Below are 25,872 nucleotides of genomic sequence, written 5' to 3'. Positions count from 1 at the left end.
GGCTCGTGGGCTCTAGAGCGCAGGCTCAGTAGTTGTGGTGCATTCTTAACCACTGCGCCACCAAGGAAGTCCGTATCAGGTAAATTTAAGGTAATACTTGCTGCTATAGTAAAGTCTCTGTGGTTTAAGATGATAAAATTTCATTTCTCAGGCAGTGTACAGTACAATATGGTATTGAGTGGATGGCATACCATGCTGTCACTCAGAGACCCAGACCCCTTCTAATGTGTGGCTCATCTAACCTCTAGGACAGTGCTTCAAACTTTAGTGGTTCAGCAGAGTCACCTGGAGGACTTGTTAAAACAAAGACTTGGCCATCAACCCCAGTTTCTGATTTAATAGGTCTGGCAGTGGGGTGTTGAAAATGTGCATTTCTCTCAAGTTCCCAAGTGAGGTTGATGCTGCTGTTATGGGGATCATACTTTGGTACCCCTGCCCTGGAGTTGAAGTTGAAAACCGCTGCTCTAGGGCCTTGGTGTCTTTTGCTTCCAGTTGATGAATAAAGAAAGAATCATCGCTTTTGAGAGGTTTTTATGGGTCCAGCCTGGACATGATAAACATTGCTTCTGCCCTACTTCCACTGGCTAGAACTGAGTCTTCTGGCTATAGTTAATTACAAGGGAGACTGGGAAATAAAGCCTAGCTGTGTGTCCAGGAAGAAAAACAACCTGGTTTTAGGGAACACGTAGTAGTATCTATCACACGCAATTTCTAAATAGAAGTACTTTAAATATATTTGTTAATGTAACTTAAACTCAAAAGTGCCATGTTTAATTAATCAATGTAGAAGTTGTTGAAGTTTATTTTAAAGTTAATGGGTTATTTTAGGGGATTCTCTGGTGGTCCAAGTGGTTAGGACTCTGCTCTTCCATTGCAGGGGGCACGGGTTCGATCCCTAGTCAGGGAGCTAACATCCCACAAGCCTTGGGGCGCAGCCAGAAACAAAACAAAACAAAATAAAGTTGATGGTTATTTTGGTAATAGGTATTTGTGCACCAAAGACAACCTGAAATAGTAAGCCCAGATAATGATAAAGACAAAAAATTGTTTTTCACGGTTAGTTTTATTTATAAAAATAACTCAGATGTATTTTCACTAGTGAATTTATATTTATGTCATTAGTGAATTCTCTATTGTATAATTATGTAAAGTTATCCATGTCTAAGATAAAATTATTAAAATACAGAGCACCAGCACCAGTTAATTATCCACATAGTATCTGAATATCTCCCTTCAAGAAATCAAATTAAGTATTACTTGCTTTATAGATATGATATAACTTCAGTATTTAATAGCAGATCAACATTTTGGAAAGAATATGGCTTTATTGTCAGTCTTAGGCTTGAATCCTAGTTTTGCTGCTTACCAGATATATTGATATTAATGAGTTATTCAACCTTTTTGAGCCCCATTTTTAAAATTTATAAAATAGTGTCAGTAATGACTATTTCATAGGGTCGAGATAATGTATGTAAAACTTTTCATGTAGTCCCTGGCATAAAATAAATAATAAACAGTAGATATTATTATAATTATCATTAAAATTGAAGTATATTTTCTTAATGAAGGGATATTTTGTGTAATGAACTTACTAGTTCTTCAACGAAAATTCTTTATTTTCTAAATCTAAGACATAAAAAATAAACTTTTAAGAAAACTTAAATATGGCCTTTGTGTTCACATTCCTAAGCACATTCTTTTTTGAAAATATGCTAAGTAAGCTACAGATAATGCAACCAGGGATAGAGCAGACTAATCCAAGACTTAAATTTTGTGTTTTGAATTAACATTTGTACTGCAGAGAATTCCATGTATATGTAAATACCACTACACCTCTGCCCCTCTTTTAGTGTCAAGTAAAACAACTTTTTAATGTATATTTTTTGATTATTTGATAATTAATAATGTAATATTATGTATTTAATATTTAAATATATTTTATTGAGCTATAATTGACATATAATATTGTATTAGTTTCAGGTGTCCAATATAGTGATTCAACATCTGTGTACATTGTAAAAATGATCACCACAGGAAGTCTAGGTACTGTCACCATACTAAGTTGATACAATATCATTGACTCTATCCCGCATGCTGTGCTTATTTATTTTATAACTGGAAATTTGTACTTCTTGATCCCCTTTTCCCATTTCACCCCACATCCCCTACCTCCCTCCACTCTGGCAACCCCCCCATCTAGACCTGTGAGGCTGGGGGTTTGGTTTTGTTTGTTTGATTCCACATGTAAATGATATCATGTGGTATTTGTCTTTCTCTGTCTGACCTGTTTCACTTAGCATAGTACCCTTAAGTTCCATTAATGTTGTTTCAAATGGCAAGATTTTGTTCTCTTTTATGGCCAAGTAGTATTCCATTGTATACATACACCACATCTTTATCCGTTCATCTGTCTACAGACACTTAGGTTGTTTCCATATTTTGGCTATTGTAAATAATGCTGCAATGAACCTAAGGGTACATATATCTTTTCATACTAGTGTTTCTGTGCCTGATATATTTTCTTAAATTTTTAAAAATTAATTAATTTTTTTTTAATGTGTGGAATAGCAGCTTGTGCTCTTTAGCTAAGTTCTCTTATAAATCCAGCAGTCAGTGTTCATAAAGTTGTCTCTGTTACTAAGAGTAATTTCCAAAATGCTATGCTTACTAGGGTAGGAAAATAAAATAGACAATACTGTCCTCTTTATAAAAATAACTACACGAAAGTTTTGGTTGAGTTGATATACTTCATTTAGCTGGAAAAATTCACTTGTATGAAACATTTTCTCCCTGGATGATGATGAATAAGTGGAAAGTCAGTTCATAATTAAATTAACAAAGGCCCTTGAAACTAATAAAATTAAATTTATTCTTTAAGCAGTTTGGGAAGGCAGTTACTTTACCCTTATTTCAGTTCATCATCTGCTCAGTATTTTAAACAGCCCTATTGTTGACTGTTAGCCTCTTGCCATTTTATCTTTTTTTTCTTCCAGTTTTGAGAAGAAGTTTCACTTAATTATGTGGTTTGTGGTATGAAATTTAAATTCTGCCTCAAAGTGTCATGTGTTTGTGTGGTTTTTCGTTCTTAACTGAAACTGAAGTCCGTTGTAATGTTTACACTTCTGGATTTTTTTTTTTTTCCTCAGAGGAAAACCACCTACATTGAGCATGAACTTTCAGGAAGTGTTCAGGGGTATTTGAACTAGGATTGAGAATAGGAATTAGGCAGTCATATTTTATTCCTTGAAAGTTAGAAAACAAGATTAAAGACTGTATAGCTGTTGGGGGAATCTTTATATAGCTTGACATAGAAAAGATGATGAAGCATCCCTGGGTCCTGGGTTTTGTTTCTTCTTTCTTTCTTTTTTTAAATTTTTATTTTATTTGGCCACGCGGCACATAGGATGGATCTTAGTTCTCTGACCAGGGATCGAACCCATGTCCCTTGCATTGGGAGTGTGGAGTCTTAACCACTGGATCGTCAGGGATGTCCCTTGTTTTTTCTTTCTTAATCTGACAACTCTAATATCAAAAGTATTCTAATATATTCTATTACTGTGCAGTCAGTTTTAATTTAAAAAGAAAGAAAATACTGTCATTCAAAGGAAGAAATTTCAGGGACTTCCCTGGTGGCACAGTTGTTAAGAATCCGCCTGCCAGTGCAGGAGACACGGGTTCGACCCCTGGTCCGGGAAGATCCCACGTGCTGTGGAGCGACTAAGCCTGTGCGCCACAACTACTGAGCCAGTGCTCTAGAGCCCACGAGCCACAACTACTGAGCCTGCATGCTGCAACTACTGAAGCCCGTGCACCTAGAGCCTGTGCTCCACAGCAAGAGAAGCCACTGCAACGAGAAGCCCATACACCGCAATGAAGTGAAGCCCCCGCTCACCACAACTAGAGAAAGCCCGCACTCAGCAACGAAGACCCAGTGAAGCCAAAAATAAATAAATAAATTTATAAAATTAAAAAAAGGAAGAAATTTCAGTGGCTTCTTTCTCTTTACCCCCACCCTCCCCTTTTTTTTGATTTGGAAGCTTCGAATGTTAGGATTTGCTGACTTTGGCCTGTAGTAGTGAAGTGGCAATGGAAAGATGCTCAAAATTATTTTCTATATTTTTTGCAAATGATTCATTGAGGATACCAAGCCTCTTTAAAAAAAATTCATGGTTTAAATCAGATATTCCCTAATATAAATGACTTTAATCAGATTATATAAAAATCTAATAACAGGAAATTGGCTCTACAGAATATAGAAAAGTGGATGCTGTGGTTGGAGAGAGATTAGCAAGTAGATACCACCAAGGTATCTCAGGAGTTTTTCAGTGTGATAGGAATACTGGAAGGGACCTAAGATGGCTTTGCCTGTTTAATTACTTAAACACATCGTACTCTGTCCAGGAAAGGTGCTAGGCTAGAAATCTGAACAAAGCAGTGTTACTAGTAAACTTTTGTGATATTTTGTAAGAGCAATAAGTAATTTCACTGTGTTCAGAGGCAGGTGTGAATATCTCATTGTCTTGATTTGTGTTTCTCTAAATTAGCAATGTTGAGCATATTTTCATATGCCTATTAGCCATCTGTATATCTTTGGAAAAATGTATATTCAGGTCTTCTACCCATTTTTTAAATTGGGTTTTTTTATTTATCCAATTTTTTTAACTTAAAAAATATTAAAATAGCCCTACTGATCATTGCTTTTTGTTTCCTTTTTCAAATTCAAAATAGGAACTGACAACGTCTCAGAAAAGTGGTGGGAATGTTCTTCAGATGATGTATGAGAAACCTGAACGGTGGTCTTTCACCTTCCAGTCATATGCCTGCCTCAGTCGAATACGAGCTCAGCTTGCTGCTCTCAATGGCAAGCTCAAAGATGCAGAGAAACCTGTATTATTTTTTGAACGATCTGTGTATAGTGACAGGTATATATAAATGACTGTACTTGTCAGTTTGGAATCTTGGCTTAGAAGTGGACTTTTTTTTCCTGTTTCCTGGGAATCAAAGTAATAAGAGAGGCTGAGTTGGAGATTTGAGATGGAAAATGACATTTAATACCTTCAGCAGTTTGGTACTAATGCCATTATGGAAGTTCTAGCATAATTGCTAGCTGCCATGGAAACTGGTATAGTGGCCATCTCATCTCATTCAAATTTGCAGAGAAGTTTTTTTTTCTTCCAACCCTCTTAAAATTCTTATCTGCTCTGGTTAAATCTGGATCTGTATTCTAGACTTGCACCTGGAGCTAGGAGATCATATATCTCTAAGGGAGGCTTAGAATTACCCTGCTTATTATGTAAGGATTGTTTTACTAGAGTTAGATCTGAGGTTCTCAAACTTTAGGACCCCTTTCATTCTTAATAATTATTAAGGAGCCCAAAGAGCTTCGTGTCTTATTGATATTTATGTTATTAGATATTAAGGTTGAGAAATATAAAAAACATTTATTAACTTATTTAAAGTTAGTAATAATAAATCCATTACATATAAGCATAAAAAAGATGTGAAAATTATATCTTTCACAAAAAATTAGGGAGAAGAGTAGCATTGTTTGAAACTTTGCAGATCTCTTCAGTGTCTGACTTAATAGAAGTCAGCTGTATTCTCATTGTGCTTCTGTTTTTAAGCAGTTGTAAGCTTTTGGTTGAAGTACAGTATATAAAGTAATCTGGTCTCTCACAGAACCCCTAGAAGGGTCTTGGGGACCACCAGGGGTTCTCACACCACATTTTTGGGAACCACTGGCCAAGTACATATTTTCTGTAGTTGGAGATAATGTGTTGTTTTCTTCTGCTGTTGTTTTTTTCTGCTAACCAAGGCATTATCTGCCATGGGTTTAGGAGAATGTTTCATGTCCATTTAGTAGATCTGTTTTTTCTTTGTGCTTTTTGGAAAGAATTTATGTGTTGATGTAGACTCTCTTGCAGGTATATTTTTGCATCTAATTTGTATGAATCTGACTGCATGAATGAAACAGAGTGGACCATTTATCAAGACTGGCATGACTGGATGAATAACCAGTTTGGCCAAAGCCTTGAACTGGATGGAATCATTTATCTTCGAGCCACTCCAGAGGTGAGAAACAATAAAAATTTGTTTTGTCCATTGACATTTCAGAATAATATTTAGAAATCCTTTCAGTGGTATGCAATGAAGGCGATTTAGTTTAACTCCACTCCCCACCTCCAAATTAGAAACTCATAACTGTGTAGATAGAAACATTCTTTTTTCCTAAACAAACTGTAAGCCCGCATTTGGAAGTTGCTCTTTTAGGCCACTTCTCTGTTCTTCCTCAGTTCTGTTCTTCATTATTTCCTCCTGACTTTCTCAGGGTCTGTCATCTATCACAGCTGCATTAAGAAACTTTCTAAAGCAACCCCTAGAATGTAGGCTTCATGAGGTGGAACTTTGGGTATTTTAATTACTGTTGAATTTCCAGTGCCTAGAATAGGGCCTGGGTACATAGTGGGAGCTCAGTAAATGTTTGCTGAAGGACTGGCCAAGTTGGTGGAGGTCCATTTCAAGAAATCCTTTATGGTTGTTTGTGGCTTGGAATGGGTGGGCAGTAGCAGCTGTAGTTGAGAAGAGCCTTAGAGGACCCTTGCCATTTTCAGTTAAGGGAGGTTACTTGAAAATGTGCTTTTTGTCATAGGTTGTAAGTAGCTATTCTTGTTTACATATGAAATTATGTTATGAATCCAGGAAGACCAAGTAGATAGATGCCTTTCATAAAAGTAACCTAAATAAGAGCTTACATTTGTTAAGGAATTTCTGGTTTTGGTGCTTGCATCCCCATTTTTCTCTGTTTTTTATTCCTGTTTCTTCCCTAAGTCACAAAGTAGGCTCTGGTGAATGTAAATGCCATGACTTCTAGCCTGAAAGAATACCGTATTGCTATTGAAGCTGAATTTTCAAAGAAACTAGGTTTCTGATTCCAAGGGATGATTTTTTTCCTCTTCTAATGTCAAGTAAGCCAGAATTTAACAATAATAATTTTGAAATTCACTTTTATTTTTGAAAAGAATTTTTGTTTTTAATTATGAAAATAGTATATACAAATATAGAAGAAAACATGAAGAATACTAATAATTTCATTCTGCTAGAAACATTCATAGTCAATATCTTAAAGTCTAACACAAAACTTTATTTTATTTTTTAAATATTTTTAAACAAATAAATTTATTTTAAAAAACAAAAACAAAAAGCATTCTATTCTGGTTACCACTCTTTGTTACAGTCTATTCCATTTTAACTCATTTCTGTTTTTCCCATGATCTTTAGAGATAAGAGCCTCAAGGGTATGGAACAGTTCGATAGTAATTCCTCATCTTGAGGATTCACATGCAGTGTCAGTTGTGTGAATTAGCACCCCAGTGCTACATGTGTCTGAGGCCTGTGATTTCAGGTTCTCACCGGTGAATTATTTATTTTCAAGTCATTGTCTTGAAATGTTTTCAGGCTCCCTCTCTCTCACTCGGGCTTGTGGATGGAATTTTACTAGCTCTCTTTTAATGAAGGCACAACCTCTCAAGACTCTTTGTTTTCTTCAGGAAGATCAGCTCCAGCTCCTTATACTACATAGCCTACTGCCTCAAATATCCTGAAATGACTCAAAACCTCAAAGCTCCATGCTCCAGCCTGGGCTGGTGGTTCTGCCATTCTGTTTCAAATTTGCTGTTTTTGGATTTTTTATTCTTATCCTCTTGAGACACCTATTCACTTATCTCTTGTGGATCCTGTATTGCCTGGCTCTTCTTTTTTTTTTTTTTGGTTTACTCCTTTTTTTATATATATATTTTTATTGGAGTATAATTGCTTTACAATGGTGTGTTAGTTTCTGCTTTATAACAAAGTGAATCAGTTATACATATACATATGTCCCCACATCTCTTCCCTCTTGCATCTCCCTCCCTCCCACCCTCCCTATCCCACCCTTCTAGCTGGTCACAAAGCACCGAGCTGATTTCCCTGTGCTATGCGACTGCTTCCCACTAGCTATCTATTTTACATTTGGTAGTGTTTATATGTCCATATATATACTACCACTCTCACACTTTGTCCCAGCTTACTCTTCCCCCTGCCTGTGTCCTCAAGTCCATTTTCTAGTAGGTCTGGGTCTTTATTCCCCTCTTTTCCCTAGGTTCTTCATGACCATTTTTTTTAAGATTCCATATATATATGTGTTAGCATACAGTATTTGTTTTTCTCTTTCTGACTTACTTCACTCTGTATGACAGACTCTAGATCCATCCACCTCACTACAAATAACTCAATTTCGTTTCTTTTTATGGCTGAGTAATATTCCATTGTATGTAGGTGCCACATCTTCTTTATCCACTGATCTGTCGATGGACACTTAGGTTGCTTCCATGTCCTGGCTATTGTATATAGAGCTGCAGTGAACATTGTGGTACATGACTCTTTTTGAATTATGGTTTTCTCAGGGTATATGCCCAGTAGTGGGATTACTGGGTCATATGGTAGTTCTATTTTTAGATTTTAAGGGACCTCCATACTGTTCTCCATAGTGGCTGTATCAATTTACATTTCTAGCAACAGTGTATAAGGGTTCCCTTTTCTCCATACCCTCTCCAGTATTTATTGTTTGTAGATTTTTTGATGATGGCCATTCTGACTGGTGTGAGATGATATCACATTGTAGTTTTGATTTGCATTTCTCTAATGATTAATGATGTTGAGCATTCTTTCATGTGTTTGTTGGCAATCTGTATATCTTCTTTGAAGAAATGTCTATTTAGGTCTTCTGCCCATTTTTGGATTGGGTTTTTTGTTTTTTTGATAGTGAGCTGCATGAGCTGCTTGTAAATTTTGGAGATTAATCCTTTGTCAGTTGCTTCATTTGCAAATATTTTCTCCCATTCTGAGGGTTGTCTTTTGGTCTTGTTTATGGTTTCCTTAGCTGTGCAAAAGCTTTTAAGTTTCATTAGGTCCCATTTGTTTATTTTTATTTCCATTTGTCTAGGAGGTGGGTCAAAAAGGATCTTGCTGTGATTTATGCCATAGAGTTTCTGCCTATGTTTTCCTCTAAGAGTTTTATAGTGTCTGGCCTTACATTTAGGTCTTTAATCCATTTTGAGTTTATTTTTGTGTATGGTGTTAGGGAGTGTTCTAATTTCATTCTTTTACATGTAGCTATCCAGTTTTCCCAGCACCACTATTGAAGAGGCTGTCTTTTCTCCATTGTATACTCTTGCCTCCTTTATCAAAGATAAGGTGACCATATGTGCGTGGGTTTATCTCTGGGCTTTCTATCCTGTTCCATTGATCTATCTTTCTGTTTTTGTGCCAGTACCATACTGTCTTGATTATTGTAGCTTTGCAGTATAGTCTGAAGTCAGGGAGCCTGATTCCTTCAGCTCCGTTTTTCTTTCTCAAGATTGCTTTGGCTATTCGGGGTCTTTTGTGTTTCCATACAAATTGTGAAATTTTTTGTTCTAGTTCTGTGAATAATGCCAGTGGTAGTTTGATAGGGATTGCATCGAGTCTGTAGATTGCTTGGGTAGTAGAGTCATTTTCACAATGTTGATTCTTCCAATCCAAGAACATGGTATATCTCTCCATCTATTTGTATCATCTTTAATTTCTTTCATCAGTGTCATAGTTTTCTGCATGCAGGTCTTTTGTTTCCCTAGGTAGGTTTATTCCTAGGTATTTTATTCTCTTTGTTGCAATGGTAAATGGGAGTGTTTCCATAATTTGTCTTTCAGATTTTTCATCATTAGTGTATAGGAATGCAAGAGATTTCTGTGCATTAATTTTGTATCCTGCAAGTTTACCAAATTCATTGATTAGCTCTAGTAGTTTTCTGGTGGCATTTTTAGTATTCTCTATGTATAGTATCATGTCATCTGCAAACAGTGACAGTTTTACTTCTTCTTTTCCAATTTGTATTCCTTTTATTTCTTTTTCTTCTCTGATTGCCGTGGCTAGGACTTCCAAAACTATGTTGAATAATAGTGGTGAGAGTAGACATCCTTGTCTCGTTCCTGATCTTAGAGGAAATGCTTTCAGTTTTGCACCATTGAGAATGATGTTTGCTGTGGGTTTGTTGTATATGGCCTTTATTATGTTGAGGTAGGTTCCCCCTATGCCCACTTTCTGGAGAGTTTTTATCATAAATGGGTGTTGAATTTTGTCAAAAGCTTTTTCTGCATCTATTGAGATGATCATATGGTTTTTATTCTTCAATTTGTTAATATGGTGTATCACAATGATTTGAATATATTGAAGAATCCTTGCATCCCTGGGATAAATCCCACTTGATCATGGTGTATGATCCTTTTAATGTGTTGTTGGATTCTGTTTGCTAGTATTTTGTTGAGGATTTTTGCATCTATATTCATCAGTGATATTGGTCTGTAATTTTCTTTTTTTGTAGTATCTTTGTCTGGTTTTGGTATCAGGGTGATGGTGGCCTCATAGAATGAGTTTGGGAGTGTTCCTTCCTCTGGCAGGCGGATTCTTAACCACTGCATCACCATGGAAGTCCCTGAACTTTTAAATTTTTAACAAAATTTTATTGAAGAATAGTTGATTTACAATGTTGTGTTTAATTTCTGCTGTACCGCAGAGTGACTCAGTTATACATATTTATATTCTTTTTCATATTCTTTTCCATCATGGTTTATCACAGGTAAATTATTTGATTTTTAACTAAACTTATTTTATACAGTTTATTTCAAGTATGGATGCCAAAAGTTTATACACATATTTTGACTTATTTTTGAGAGTAACACTTGGTTTAGAGCTACCAAATGGTTGAAAAGCACAAGGAGGGGAAAATGAACTACTTCAACTTCCTAGGGAAAATAAATAGAGATTTTGGCTAGCATAACTAAAGAGACACTAAGGAAAAATTTAATGGCAGCCGTCAAGAATAATTGTTCCTTGCCTCCTCCACTCCTCCTACCTGTTTCTTATTGCTTGCTTTTAGAAATGCTTGAATAGAATATATTTACGGGGAAGAAATGAAGAACAAGGCATTCCTCTTGAATACTTAGAGAAGCTTCATTATAAGCATGAAAGCTGGCTCCTGCATAGAACAGTAAAGTAAGACTTCCTTATTCTTATTTACTATTCATTTTAAATTCCTTTATCAAATTTTAATCCAAATCATGTATAATTTTTCATTTTCAGCCATTTTTATTTATTAGTATTGTAGGATCTCCCAGAATTAAGTATGGATTTTGATTCTTTTTACTGCAATGAGATCCTATTTTCTTAAAGTTTTTATAGCTAATCTCCCCCAGCAGTATTTACAGCATAATATATGGAATTTCACATTAAGGGATAAAGTAGGAAATAGATCTGTATACATTATTTAGGTACAAGCATACCTTGTTGTATAGCACTTCACTTTATTGTGCTTCACATATGCTGCATTTCTTACAAATGGAAGGTCTGTGGCAACCCTATGTCAAGCAAGTCTGTTGGCACCATTTTTCCAACAGCATTTCCTAATGTTGTGTCTCTACATCACATTTTATAAATTCTTGCAATATTTTAAACCCTTCACCAGCAAAAAGATTACGTGACTCTCTAAAGGCTCAGATGATGGTTAGCATTTTTAGCAATAAAGTGTTTTTAAATTAAGGTATGTACATTTTTTTAGACATAATGCTATTGCACACTTAATACTGCAGTATAGAGTAAATGTAACTTTTGTATGCACGGGGAAACCAAAAAATTTGTGTGACTTGCTTGTTGCAATATTTGCTTTGTTGTGATACTCACTTTATTGCAGTGGTCTGGAACCAAACCTGCAGTATCTCTGAGATATACCTGTACTCTTTCAGAGAGAATTTTAAGATATTTCAAGTTTGTTTCTTAGATCACTGTACTCTGTCATTAGTCAAATCTTGGTTCAGACGCATCTCACTTATTAGTATACAACCTTAGACAATCTCTGAGCCTTAGAGTGACCTCCCTGGGCTTTAGTTTTCTCATCTATAAAGTGCAAACATTCCTGGATTTCCTTGGTGGTGCAGTGGTTAAGAATCCACCTGCCAATGCAGGGGACACAGGTTTGAGCCCTGATCCGGGAAGATCCCACATGCCGTGGAGCAACTAAGCCCATGCGCCACAATTACTGAAGCCCTCGCACCTAGAGCCTGTGCTCCGCAACAAGGGAAGCCACCGCAATGAGAAGCCCACGCTCCGCAATGAAGAGTAGCCCCTGCTCTCCACAAGTAGAGAAAGCCCTTGTGCAGCAACGAAGACCCAATGCAGCGGTAAATAAATAAATAAATAAATAAATGTATTTTTTAAAAAAGACAGCAAGATTCTAAGAAAAAGCAAACATTCCTACTTTATGGTATGATTTTGGTTTTTGAAGAGAATTACATTTCACAATGCCTAACTTTATATATTTTATACCTGAGATTTTTAGACATGTATAGTAAATCTAGGTGAGAAAGAAGGGACTGCCAGATAAAGTACTTGGCAGGATAATTTTAATATAAAATGATTGATAACATCTTGTTTTCCAGTGAAGACATAAGAATAATTTTTTAGTATTTCTCTTTTATTTGTTGCTTTTTCTAATTATTTTGTTCATCTCTCTCTTTTCAAACAGAACCAACTTTGATTATCTACAAGAAGTGCCTATCTTAACACTGGATGTTAATGAAGACTTTAAAGACAAACATGACAGTCTGGTTGAAAAGGTAGATTTATACAAAGACTATAAATAATATTTGTTTTGTCTAAAGAAGTGTTCTAACTTTGTGAGAAAACAATTTTCTAAGGAAAGATTACATAAAGTTATATTAAGAGACAGTTAAGAGCTTTAGAGGGATTTAGACTGTTTAGATTCTCATCTTAACTTCAACTTCTAGCTTTGTAGCCTTAGCTAAAATGAGGACCTTCTTTATCCTTTAGTTTCTTTATCTGTATTATAGGGGTAACCACGTTAACAAAAGTTCTTGCTCACTCCTCTGCTTTGTTCCCTTTTCTTCCCCTCTTCCCTATACCACCAATCTTTAGATAATAATAAACTATTTGTGAAATTAATCTTTTTCAACTAAATTCAGTTTGGAAGATGTTTGAAGCTGTAGGATATGGATCTCATCCATTTTTCTACTAACTAGAGTCTTGAGATTAAAGATTTTTAGTTTTGAGTTCTATTTGGGACCTTGTCAGTGATAACATGGCACTGCCTAATCATTGAGTCATTGTCCTAATCAGAGTTGATCTATCCTCCATCTATTTGGAAGTTGACTATATTCTATAAAGTGAGTGGTGCTCATATTCATAAAGGGACTGGCAGAGAACCTATTGGTGAACACTTGAGAGAGAATAGTAATGGGATTTGTATAACAAATATCCTTATATCCATGTTAATTAACTTAGTGATCTAAGAGCTAAAGAAGAAGCCACATTTTTTTGTTGTTTGTTTAGTTTTGAGAGAACTCTTATTTTTCTTTTTTCCTGTCACAAAATGTCTGCTGTTTACTATAATAGGTATTTAACATTTATAAGGGATGTATCTCAAGAATTTTGAAAATCTCACCATTTATAGATAACTACTGTAGCATATAGTTGTTTTTCCCGTGATATAAAGAAAAGCATATCTGGAAAATTCAAGTGACCTCTTCATACTAATTTAATGATGTTAAAAAACCTAGTACAGAATTCATTTGTGATACTGTTAAAACAAAATAAATAAAATTAAGTTAGCCAGCCATCATTTTAACTAGATGAATCTGTAAAACCACTTTTTAATTTTATCTAACACTTCTGTATTTTGATTAATAATCACCATTTCATATTATTATTTATTTTTGGTTTAATTAGTTTTACTAGAAGTTTGCTTTCTTTTTCAGGTATTTTTGCAAGGTGGTAATCTTTGTCTATTCAGAATTACTCTGCAGCCTAGAATACGTAGAGAGCAGTATCTTGAATTGTGACGTTGGCCAGTTGGCTAAGTTCATTCACTACTTATATGACCTTTCCTCACATACTAATATTACAGTGTGTATATATGATTCAGATTTGTGCTTCAGAAAAATTATAAATTTGTTACATAGGTTACATACATAATCAGGACCTTTAGACTTATTAAACCGTTGCAATTATTAATGTTATCAGTACTAAAGCTGCACATGTCAGTAGTCTATGGTATTATAAAGAGATAACAAAATTAGTGTTATGGCTATTATAGAACTGTATCAATCTTAGATGTAAATTTAATGACTCCTGTGATGACATTTTAGGTCATTCATCTTCTAATACTGAAGTATTTGTTAATATTTCTTTTGAAACTAAATGATATGGCTTTGTGATAGAGTTACTTATACAGTTGAGGTCTTCAACTGTGTAGATACTTTTAATTGAAAATGAATATTAGATATCTCAAATTAGCCAAGGAATTATATTAATATTTTTTTCCTCCCCTCAGGTAAAAGAATTTTTGAGCACTTTGTGATCTTGCTGAAGACTGCAGGCAGCCAAATGATTACACATACTTCAGCTTTGTGTATCTTCATAGGTCCATATTCATACAAGTCTCTCTTCTAAACCCAAGTTTTTAACTATTTTTGTTCCAAGAAAAAAATTTTTTTAATGAATCCTATATAAAAGTTTATAGCTAGTTTTTCTTTTTTCCTTTTTTTTTTTCTTCTTTTCGTTTTTGGGGCTTTTAAAAAAGAAAGACATTTAAGTATCCCTTACAACAAGAAGTCTGGGGGTGGATGGTTCCAGAATCATTATAGTGGCTAAGCTGCATCATAAAGGACCCAGCCTCCTTCTGTCTTTCTCCTCTATCATCCTCCTCAGCCGGTTGACTTTTTTTTTTTTTTTCTGGTGCTTCTCATCTCACTGACCAATTTCTTAACTACAGACTTTAATGTTACATAGTAAATGGTAATGTGTCCTGTGTAAATTAGTGTACCTTTTAAAAATTGAAAAGTGGAATTTAAGGAATCCCTAGAAAAAGTATGATGAGGTTTTATTTTAAATACTTTTGATCAGGTGCCTTCCCTTCTGCCTTAATTTATGTGGAAGATAAGACCAGGTTTAGTATTTAATTACTTCACTGATTTATTAATGTGTCTATAATACATTTGTAGAGAAGCAGGTTAGACTTTGTTCCCGGTTTGTAATGGCATAACTTATAAATCATTTAATCTTTTTCCTGCCTTTGTTTCTACATCTGTGGTATGAGTGAGTCTTCATCTTTTGCATGGGATTTTGTAGGATTAAAGAGAAAATGTTTCTATACTTAAAAGATAACTGAAGATTATTACATGAATAGAAAGGTTGAATTTATTTGGAACTTAAATAGCTACCTGCTTTTTCCCTTCTCAGACCATTCTTTTAGAATGGAGTATTACTACTATAGTTAAAAGATTGGCTTAATCTATGATTGTCTTTAAGTCATTTGAGGTGGAATTATAGTTTTCCTTAATTTCTTCCCATTTTTATAGGTAAAATGTTAGTGAGGGATACATTTTTCCATTTTATTTTTTATTGATGCTATACTGGGAATGAGTAGTCTTTCTTTATACTTGGTGAGCTGTCAAAAGGGAAACTGAAGACAAGGTAGATTTTCTTCTTAGCAGTTAAGTCTGTTTAGTTAGTCCCAGCTCTTATTTCCTGCCTCCTACTTCCCCTACTGTCTCGATTAATTAGGCAGCCTACTATTTAAAGTTTTATTTAAAAGTAAATAAAAGTCACACATTTCTACTTTGAGAACATCATCATCACTTTTCACTTCATAATTTGCTTTGCTTCTCTGTTGGATTATACCTGAAGTATTTTTCCCCCTCCTTTAAGAGAAATTACTGATAAAAATGATCTTGCTTTATGTTATATATCTTGAAAGCATTATCATTTTTTGTTGATTATATGTTAGTAAATACATATATTAATAAAGAAGGCAAGGGGTAAAATAGTTGTAATTTTAAAAATCTGCATGGGTTCATTTTAGGTCTGTATGTATAGATTTAGGTCTGTACGTATAGATTTCTTTCAACTTTGTGTAGTTAAGGTGTGCAGTGTGCAGTGTGTTTTCTTTGTATTTAACCTTTCTACTTGACATTTTAGAAAAATTCTGTGGCTTTTAATGAGAGGAAGAGTTACTTTTACTTTGAAACTATCATTTTCCTTTTTAAAATATCATTTCTTATTTTTGGTTTCTTAATATTCAAAGATGATAATTTAGTGAGTTAAACAGTTTAGATGCACTGATCTTTGAAAAAGAGACTGTTTCAAATCTGTAATTACCATAAATATTTAAATTGTCTCATGATATTGTATAGATTGTTTTTGTTTGATGTAAATGAATTTGTTACTAAATTAAATATTTGCTTAATAAATAAGTAAAAATATCATGAACTCTAATGGAGCTACACTCATTGAAATGATTGCATCTCTTTTAGAATTAAAATTTATTCTACTTTTGGAGAAAATTATGAATATATAAAGATTGACAGTGGCTTATATAAATTAACATTGAGTCTATTTTAAGTGGAGACATATTTCAGAGATTTTCCATAACCTTTAAAAATGTTTAGCTTAATGACTTTTTAAATCTGTAAAATTGAAAAGAAGCTTAAAAAATTATTATTTGTTATGACTTAAAATAAAAGCTGTACCACTGGGTGAGCACAAGGGTATTGAGCCTAGTGGTCTGCATTATCTCTTGAATCCTGTCTCCCCTATCAGATCATCTTTCTTCAAAGTATATGTACTACTTTTTATAGTTTACTCTTCTAAGAAGGTGATTAATTGTACAAGATTTATCCCTTCATTCAGAGTTTTCTCATCTTTTATGCCTGAAACTTAGGGCAGTGTTTACCAAGCCCCTAGGAATCAGGTCTGTTATATTTTAAAAGACAAGAAGTCCCGAAGTGTTTTTTTTTTTTTTTTTTTTAAAACCTCTGCAATTATTAGTTTATTAGTATCATCCAGGACTCAGATGTTCAGTATTCCTCCTGAAATTACATAAAACAAATGCAAATGGAAAGAATCCAAGTCAAAATTATATAACAAAACAGCACTCCATCACAAAAGCATGTAAAATTACAAGAACGCTATTTTAAAACACTGGCACTTTAAGAGAACGATAATCTCAAAAACCACAAAATTGCCAAATTGTTCCCTAAACTGTTAAGCAGATAAACATATGACCCTGATGAATGAGCTTGAGTTTTGTAGAGAAAAATCAAATTCAAATAAATCAGGTAATTCACACTGAAATACAAAGCTTGTCTTCCTCCCTCATGTCTACTTCATTTATAAAGGGGCAAACCATAATATAGGAAAATATACCCAATTTAAAATGTGGTATACAATTTTAAAAGTTGGCCCATTAAAAATACCTTTAATGGAGGATCTCAAGTTTCCTAAACAATCCATATTTAGATAAATAGGAGAAGACATTTACAGCCAGCACTTTTTCTCCAGAGCCTTTGTTGGGACTAATTATCAACAACAAAAAAAAACGTAATATGGCAGTCTTGTATTTTAAGCTCACGCTTTTGGGGATACATTCTCAGTCTTAAACGTGGGAACTGCAAATATAACTGCCATTACATGGTAATGGGAGTTAAAGGATGTAGAGTCCTCATGTAAAGATCAGAACATACTTTTCTATTAGTCCTTCAAGGACAGACTTTCAAAATGTTTGATTCTAATAATCCCGTGCTGTGAGTAGATTGGTTACTCTTCACTTTGTAAATGAACCTGGGCTATGTGAAATCTGATATCAACCGATCAAGATTTGAGTTTCAGTTATGGATGAAAACTGTCTCAATTAAACTTTTATTACCCTCATCATGAGTATGCAGGGTGTGTACACAAAAGCTTTTTATCAGCTAACTATACGAAAGATAAACACTGTAATAATTCGTGTGATCCAAAATGGGCAAAAGCAAAAGACTAGCTTCCCCTTAGGAAGAAAATTTTCAGACCTATGAAAAGGACAACAATACTAATAAAAAAAATTGTATTTACTTAGAAGCATTCAGAATGTCAACAAAACAGCTGCAACTTTTCTTTTTTTTGCAACTACAGAGTGGTATTCAGTTAACAGAACAACAATTATTTCGTATAAGCTGCATCAGAGACAACTGAAGATGAAAAAACTACCATCCCCATATATAACTAATTTGTGCTGTGCACCAACAAGAACCTGCTTTAAATTTCCATGCCAATTTACAACCCCCATACTGTACCAGGCAAGGTTAGTGGCTATTGAAAATACCACCAGGACAGGGCTATCTAAAGACACATTCGGTAGTGTGTTAACTATACAAAAAAAGACACTGTACAGTTTAAAAACAAATCTTACACAGCCTTACATTTCAATTTTTTTCTTTAAAAGGAGTGAGTTGTGTACAGGGGGGTTAAATGCTTTATAGACAAGAAAAAAAAAAACTGCGCTAGAACCAACTTATTCATCATCATCATCTTCTTCTTCCTCTTCATCCTCTTCATCCTCCTCCTCCTCCTCATCCTCTTCATCTTCCTCATCTTCCTCCTCTTCCTTCTTTTTCTTGCTTTTTTCAGCCTTGACGACACCCTTTTTTGCTGCATCAGGCTTCCCTTTAGCTCGGTATGCAGCAATATCCTTTTCGTACTTTTCCTTCAGTTTAGCAGCCTTCTTCTCATAAGGCTGCTTGTCATCTGCAGCAGTGTTATTCCACATCTCTCCCAGTTTCTTTGCAACATCACCAATGGATAGGCCAGGATGTTCTCCTTTGATTTTTGGACGATACTCAGAACAAAACAAGAAAAAGGCCGAAGGAGGCCTCTTGGGTGCATTGGGATCCTTGAACTTCTTTTTTGTCTCCCCTTTAGGAGGGATATAAGTTTTCATTTCTCTTTCATAACGGGCCTTGTCCGCCTTTGCCATGTCTTCAAACTTTCCTTTCTCTTTAGCAGACATGGTCTTCCACCTCTCTGAGCACTTCTTAGAAAACTCTGAGAAGTTGACAGAAGCATCTGGGTGCTTCTTCTTGTGCTCCTCCCGGCAAGTTTGCACAAAGAATGCATATGATGACATTTTGCCTCTCGGCTTCTTAGGATCTCCTTTGCCCATGCTTAATTATTTTTCCTCCGCGAGGCACAGAGTCGCCCAGTGCCCGTCCGGCTCTCACTTGCCCTGGCGCTGTCTCTATCCCAAAGTGTTTTTTACAGAGGTATAAATCTCATTACCTACAGAAAAATGCTAGATAAGTTGCTTAAAGTATTTACAAATCCTGGTAGATAATAGCCTTCCTCATTTGAAAAATCTTACCTCTTTCCTTTATTTATTTATTTTATTTTATTTTATTTATTTATTTTTTGGCTGCGTTGGTCTTCCTTGCTGCGTGCAGGCTTTCTCTAGTTGCGGCGAGTGGGGGCTACTCTTCGTTGCGGTGCGCGGGCTTCTCATTGTGGTGGCTTCTCTTGTTGCGGAGCACGAGCTCTAGGTCCACGGGCTTCAGTAGTTGTGGCTCGCGGGCTCTAGAGTGCAGGCTGAGTAGTTGCGGTACACGGGCTTAGTTGCTCCGTGGCGTGTGGGATCTTCCCGGACCAGGGCTTGAACCCGTGTCCCCTGCACTGGCAGGCGGATTCTCAACCACTGCGCCACCAGGGAAGCTCCTACCTCTTTCCTTTGAAAAAAATTCTTTTGGGGGGAAATAATTTTAGATTCACATAAGTTGCAAAATTATTAGAGTTCCTGTGTACACCCATGGTAACATTTTACTTAACAATAGTGTATTATCATGACTAGGCAATTGACTTGGTATACTACTGTTAACTAAACTACAGAACTTATTTTTAATAGTTTTTATTTTCATTTTTAAAAAAAAATTTTTTTTTTTAATTTATTTATTTTTGCTGTGTTCGGTCTTCGCTTCTGTGCGAGGGCTTTCTCTAGTTGTGGCAAGCGGGGGCCACTCTTCATCGCGGTGCGCGGGCCTCTCACTATCGCGGCCTCTCTTGTTGTGGAGCACAGGCTCCAGACGCACAGGCTCAGTAATTGTGGCTCACGGGCCTAGTTGCTCCGCAGCATGTGGGATCCTCCCAGCCCAGGGCTCGAACCCGTGTCCCCTGCATTGGCAAGCGGACTCCCAACCACTGCGCCACCAGGGAAGCCCCTATTTTCATTTTTTAGAACAGTTTTAGGTTCACAGGAGAATTGAGTGGAAAGTACAGAGTTCCCATATACTCTCTGCCCCCATACTTGCACAGCCTCCTCCAATATCAGCATCCCCCAACAGAGTGGTATATCTGTTATAATCAATGAACCCACATTGGCACATCATTACCACTCAAAGTCCATAGTTTGCATTAGGGTTTATGCAGTCTTGTATCTTCTGTGGGTTTTGACAAATGAATAATGACATGTAACCACCATTGTGGTATCATACAAAATAGCTTCCCTGCCCTGAAAATCCTCTGTGTCTGGTCATCCCTCTCCCCTAAACTCTGGCAATCACTCATCTTTTTATTGTCTCCATAATTTTGCCTTTTTTCAGAATGTCGTAGAGTTGGAATCATTCAGTAGGGAGCCTTTTCAGTGGCTTCTTTCACTTAGTAAGTTGCAGTTAATTTCCTCCATGTTTTCTCATGGCTTGATAGTTCATTACTTTTTAGCACTGAAAAATATTCTGTTGTCTGGATGTACCATAGTTTATCCTCTCACCTACCGAGGGACATCTTGGTTGCTTCCAAGTTTTGGCAGTTATGAATAAAACTACTTTAAACATCGGTGTACAAGTTTTTATGAGGACGTAAGTTTTCAGTTCATTTGAGTAAATTCCAGGGAGTGCAATTGCTGGATCATATGGTAAGAGTTTGTTTAGGTTTGTGAGAAATTGCCAAACTGTCTACCAAAATGGTTGTATCATTTTGCCTTTCCACCAGCAATGACTGAGAGTTCTTATTGCTCTACATCCTTGCCAGCATTTGTTGTCAGTGGTTTGGATTTTGGCCATTCTAATAGGTATGTTGTATCTTATTTTAATTTGCAATTCCCTAATGACATGATGTTAACTGTCTTTCCATCTGTGTATCTTCTTTGGTGAGGTGTCCGTTAAAGTCTTTTGTCTTTTTTTAATTGGGTTCATTTTCTTAATACTAAGGCTTAAGAGTTCTTTGTATGTTTTAGGTAATAGTCCTTTATCAAATATGTCTTTTGCAAATATTTCTCCTATCTATGGTTTATCTTATTTTCTTGACATTGTCTTTTGCGAGAAGTTTTTAATTTTAATGAAGTCCAGCTTATCAATGTTTTCTTTCATGGATCATACCTTTTGTTTTGTTTTGTTTTTTGATTCAATTAATTAATTTATTTTTGGCTGCGTTAGGTCTTTGTTGCTGCGTGCAGGCTTTCTCTAGTTGCAGCGAGTAGGGGCTACTCTTCGTTGCCGTGTGTGGGCTTCTTGTTGCGGTGGCTTCTCTTGTTCCTAAGCACGGGTTCTAGGTGTGTGGGCTTCAATAGTTGTGGCATGTGGGCTCAGTAGTTGTGGCTTGCGGGCTCTAGAGCGCAGACTCAGTAGTTGTGGCACATGGGCTTAGTTACTCCGCAGCATGTGGGATCTTCCCGGACCAGGGCTCGAACCCATGTCCCCTGCATTGGCAGACAGATTCTTAACCACTGCACCACCTGGGAAGCCCCATACCTTGTGTTGTATCTGAAACGTCATCGCTGTATCCAAGGTCATCTAGGTTTTCTCCTATGTTATCCTCTAGGAATTTTATAATTAATACATTTTATTTTTAGATCTATGATCTATTTTGAGTTAGTTTTTATGAAGGGTGTACGATCTTGCATCTAGATTCATTTTTTTGCATGTGGAGGTCCAGTTGTCAGCGCCATTTGCTGAAAGACTAGCTTTAACTGAATTGCCTTCACTCCTTTGTTAAAGATCAGTTGACTATAATTATGTGGCTTTATTTCTAGGCTCTCTATTCTGTTTTATTTTTTATTTTATTTTTGGCTGCGACACGCGTCATGCGGGATCTTAGTTCCCCCACCAGGGATCAAACCTGTGTCCCCTGCAGTGGAAGCGTGGAGTCTTAACCACTGGACTGACAGTGAAGTCCCTACTGTAGCTTCATATTAAGTCTTGAAGTTGGGTAATTTTGCATTTCCTAGAGGTATGAGCTACTTAGGTTTAGTAACACTTTGGGTGCTTTTTGAGGTTATCCTAATAAGCTTTTTCTCCTTTTAAGAATTTATTTGTATAATGAAATCGTTTTTCCTCATCTTCAGTTAGAGAGTAGAATATTGAAAAATGAAGGCAGGTTTGATATAATTCATTTTTTTCCTTATTCTGTGTAGTGCCTTGGAATGTTTTTATTAATTATAAAATTTATTAGTACTGAGATTAGTAATGCCAAAAATGTTTAAATACAGTCTTCCCCCATAAGAACTGTTCAGTAATAACTTTCTACCATAACATCTTTTAAATGATTATATCATTGTTGAGACAATCACCTTTTTTTTTTCTCCTTGGGTATAAAGACTCTTCCTTCGCTAAAATATACTAAACAAGTATGCAATAAAGAACAATATTTAAACATTTCCAGCTCAGACAAAAACATAATAATTTACTTGATACTACACAGAGATTATCATTTTGAACACACTTGAACTGTACATCAGGTAATTTTGCTTTGCCATAAGTATGTGAAATGAGAGGAATGAAAAAGTTATATCTTTTAGGACTCTCGTCTGTTATATGTAGATGCCATTTCCATGTGTTTTGAAGTTTCCTAAAGGTGTTTTTTTGTGTTATAACTTAATTTTAAGTGGAGTTTGAATGCCAGATAACCATTAGTCCCCAAAAGGGTGGAAGATTGGTGGGGGAAAATGGTACAGAAAGCAGAACTCACCTTCCAAAGAATGATTTCTTTATTCCTCTCCTCCACCAACCATCACTGATTATCAAATTTTCTTTCTTGGCAAGTACAGTAAACCTTGTTTACAATATATTTTATGCACAGTCTATATTGTGTATTTCTTGTAAACTTGTTATTATTCAATCGATACATTTTTGGTATCTTAGGATATAATATAATGTGCCCCATTAGAATTAATGGAAGATATTTCACTTAAAGCTTTTTACTTAGTGACAGCTTTTTTTTCAGTAATAAAAGACATAAAGTGAGGGACAGGTATGTAATTTGAATTTGATTCTGTTTTACATACTCCCTTTCCCCCACCTTTTAAAAAATTACTGTGTCTGCAGCTCTGTAATTGTATGTTTAATGAGGTATAAATTCTTAATGTGATATTGATGTTCTCAGAATATTTTGTATGAATGAAGATTTGGGTTTGGTTCAAAGATTTCACAAAAAATTAACACCAAGTTCTGTTTTGGCAGATTTTGAATTGATAAATATCAAAGTGTTTCTTTTAAGAATTAAGACCATCCTCAAAGAAGATTATTATCAATATGGCTACTCTTTGAATTCATTTAATTTTAGTTCTGTGCCTAGAATAAAATAAGTACTACACAGATCAATGTCCATTGTACTAGAATATAAAAGGTGACAATTAGAAGTCAAACTAGGTAACAGTACTTTAGTTTTTGGTTTATGTTTTTATGATTACCTTAAAAATATTTTAGGTGTAAAATAACAAGTACCATAAATAGAATAAAAGAATCATTAAATATCAGATATTAAAATCCTTTCTTAACCATTGTAACTTAGACTCTGTGGTAGACAAAATTTATTACCGTTTTACAGATGTGAGAGGCTGAGGGATTTCTCAAGATCCCACAAAGACTAAAGCTGAAACAAAACCCAGATATTTTGGCTCTCTAGAGTGGGGTTTCATTTTATTTTAGTGAGTAGCGACTCTAGTTTTCCTTCTGCTCTTTATATCTAGGGTCATTTTTCTTTCCGTCCCTAACTCTGTCTAGTATTTCATGCCCATTTAAAATAGCAATTTGAAAATAAAAATCCGATAACAAAAGTAGTTTAAGTCCATGATTATTTTATAGTGAAATCAGTAATTGTAGCCCTTTGCCACATGAGGTCATTATATACTTGGTTCTTTCCTCTGCTCTGCCTCTAATCCAAGCATCATAATTTTGATGATGAGTGGTTGGGAAAAGATAGGAGCTGATGAGAGGTCTTTTTCATTGCCAGAGCAAAAGCATTAATTGATTAATAAAAACTTTATTGAGTGAGATTTTATGTGTACAGATGTTGGGGAGGGAAGAAAATGAGCTGTCAGAATAAATACAGGCAATCAAAAAGGCAATACTTTTAGAATTATTTTACTATAAGAAAGTCTGGTACCCAACTCCCAGGGGCTTCTCTAATAAGTATTAGATTGAATAATACCAATTGTTTTTTTATGGGATAGTGATTGGTTAGATAATTATGCCTAACAGGTTGCCAGGAAACTTAATTTTCTAATGTTCACTCATTAGACTGTTTGTTAAGGATTATCTTGCAAGACTGTTTCCCATTTACTTAGCAATTATGTATACAAAGAAACTTAACAGTTATTTTTACTGTTCTGTGGAACTGCATGGAGCTCAGACAGATGCTTATTTTTCCAAGAAGGAAGTTTTACTTAACAAAACCATGATCTAGAAAGTGATTCAGTAACAGAGTTAGGTGAAACCTGATTTTCGATTGACCCATCTTCTGAAACATATCACCTTTTAATGTTACTTGGCATCACTTCAAAATGGTGGTGGTATTTTGGTGATATTGAATATATTTATATGTGTGTGTATGCACTGTTTTTACCATTATCCCTTGCTTAAACTAATAAGATTCATTCAAAGATAAGGCATCTTCTAAAGCTGCCATTTTGTCCTTGCTGTTACTGTCAGCTAGAGTGGAATCATTTTATATTAGAAGAGTAAATTAGGAAATTGGCTAATGTTATAAAACAATTTATGCTTCACTTGGCTCAGCAACACTATTTTGATATGTTGTACAGAGCTTAGAATACTAGTTATCAAATTCCTGCCTTGGGGACAGAATAGACGGTATGGGCATAAGTTATTATTTTGCTGATGGTTGACATGAACTGGTTGCTAGATTAGTAACCAGTTAAGTATGATAACTAATTTTTAACAGACTGACCTTAAATAGACAATTGAATATTGTCCTTTTCAGAATAGTTACCTTGAGAGACTATACGTTTATTCCAAAGATTCTGCCATTATTCAAAACACTCTTGGATCTGAGTTTAGAATCTGAGTTATATAACTGTTTAAATGTGATTCAGGTTCTTTTTGTGTGTGTGACTGGATATAGTTGTTTTTTTTTTTTTTTTAATGACCGTAAATCATTTACTGGCGAGTCTAATGAACAAAATGGATAGTAAAACTTGAAAAAAGCTGCTTTTGGCCATAAAAGAAGGTAACAATAAGGCACTTAGATTTCTTGTTCAGTTTATGAAATATATGTGAAGGAAATTCATACGTTTTTTGCTAATGCAAATGTTTATGACTAACGGCAGACTCTAAACAACACATAACCTATTGGTATGGTTGCTTTGAAGGCAATCCTCAGTACAAGGTTCTGGTATAGTTAAAAAAACCCAAACAAACCCAAACATTGTGTCCTATTATGTTTACATTCGGTATATACCACAGTCAGCTGTTGTTAAGTAAGAATTTATCTTTAGTATTTTTAACATCACAGAGGCAGTATGATTAAGAACACAGGTTCCCAAGACAGACTGCTGGCTTCAAATCCTGGCCCTGCCACTTATTGTCTAACGTTAGGCAAGTCATTATAATCTTGGGAAAGTAATATTTTAAAATTTCTTTGTAAGAGGGCCATAAGTAATAGTACCTACTTATAAAGTTGTGCAATTTTAATGTGTAGTATATATAAAGCACTTAGAACCATGCTCAATGCATGTTAGCCATTACTATTAGTACT

General features: G+C 35.2%; 2 protein-coding genes across 7 annotated transcripts in view; one reads left to right on the top strand and one right to left on the bottom strand.

Moving 5' to 3' along the window:
- DCK (deoxycytidine kinase) overlaps window positions 1-25,872 on the top strand; it is a 120,496-nt gene that overhangs the window by 9,976 nt on the left and 84,648 nt on the right. For 5 of the 6 annotated variants that reach the window (XM_060148052.1, XM_060148048.1, XM_060148053.1 and 2 more), the window contains exons 3-6: window positions 4,729-4,922; window positions 5,925-6,072; window positions 10,952-11,067; window positions 12,593-12,683. In XM_060148052.1, the coding sequence (XP_060004035.1) occupies window positions 4,729-4,922; window positions 5,925-6,072; window positions 10,952-11,067; window positions 12,593-12,683 (549 nt within the window). Of the gene's footprint in view, window positions 1-4,728; window positions 4,923-5,924; window positions 6,073-10,951; window positions 11,068-12,592; window positions 12,684-14,416; window positions 16,175-25,872 lie in introns of those variants that run through there. The other variant, XM_060148049.1, reaches the window with a different exon arrangement.
- Window positions 17,952-19,133, bottom strand: LOC132519795 (high mobility group protein B1). Its single transcript, XM_060148046.1, has one exon. The coding sequence runs from the start codon at window positions 19,058-19,060 to the stop codon at window positions 18,413-18,415; it is 648 nt and encodes a 215-aa protein (XP_060004029.1). The 5' UTR covers window positions 19,061-19,133; the 3' UTR covers window positions 17,952-18,412.

This window comes from Lagenorhynchus albirostris, chromosome 4 (genome assembly GCF_949774975.1).
Source record: "Lagenorhynchus albirostris chromosome 4, mLagAlb1.1, whole genome shotgun sequence".
Classification (NCBI taxonomy): Eukaryota; Metazoa; Chordata; class Mammalia; order Artiodactyla; family Delphinidae; genus Lagenorhynchus; species Lagenorhynchus albirostris.
The sequence above is the reverse complement of the archived record's forward strand: the minus strand, read 5'-3'. Positions and strand labels throughout refer to the sequence as shown.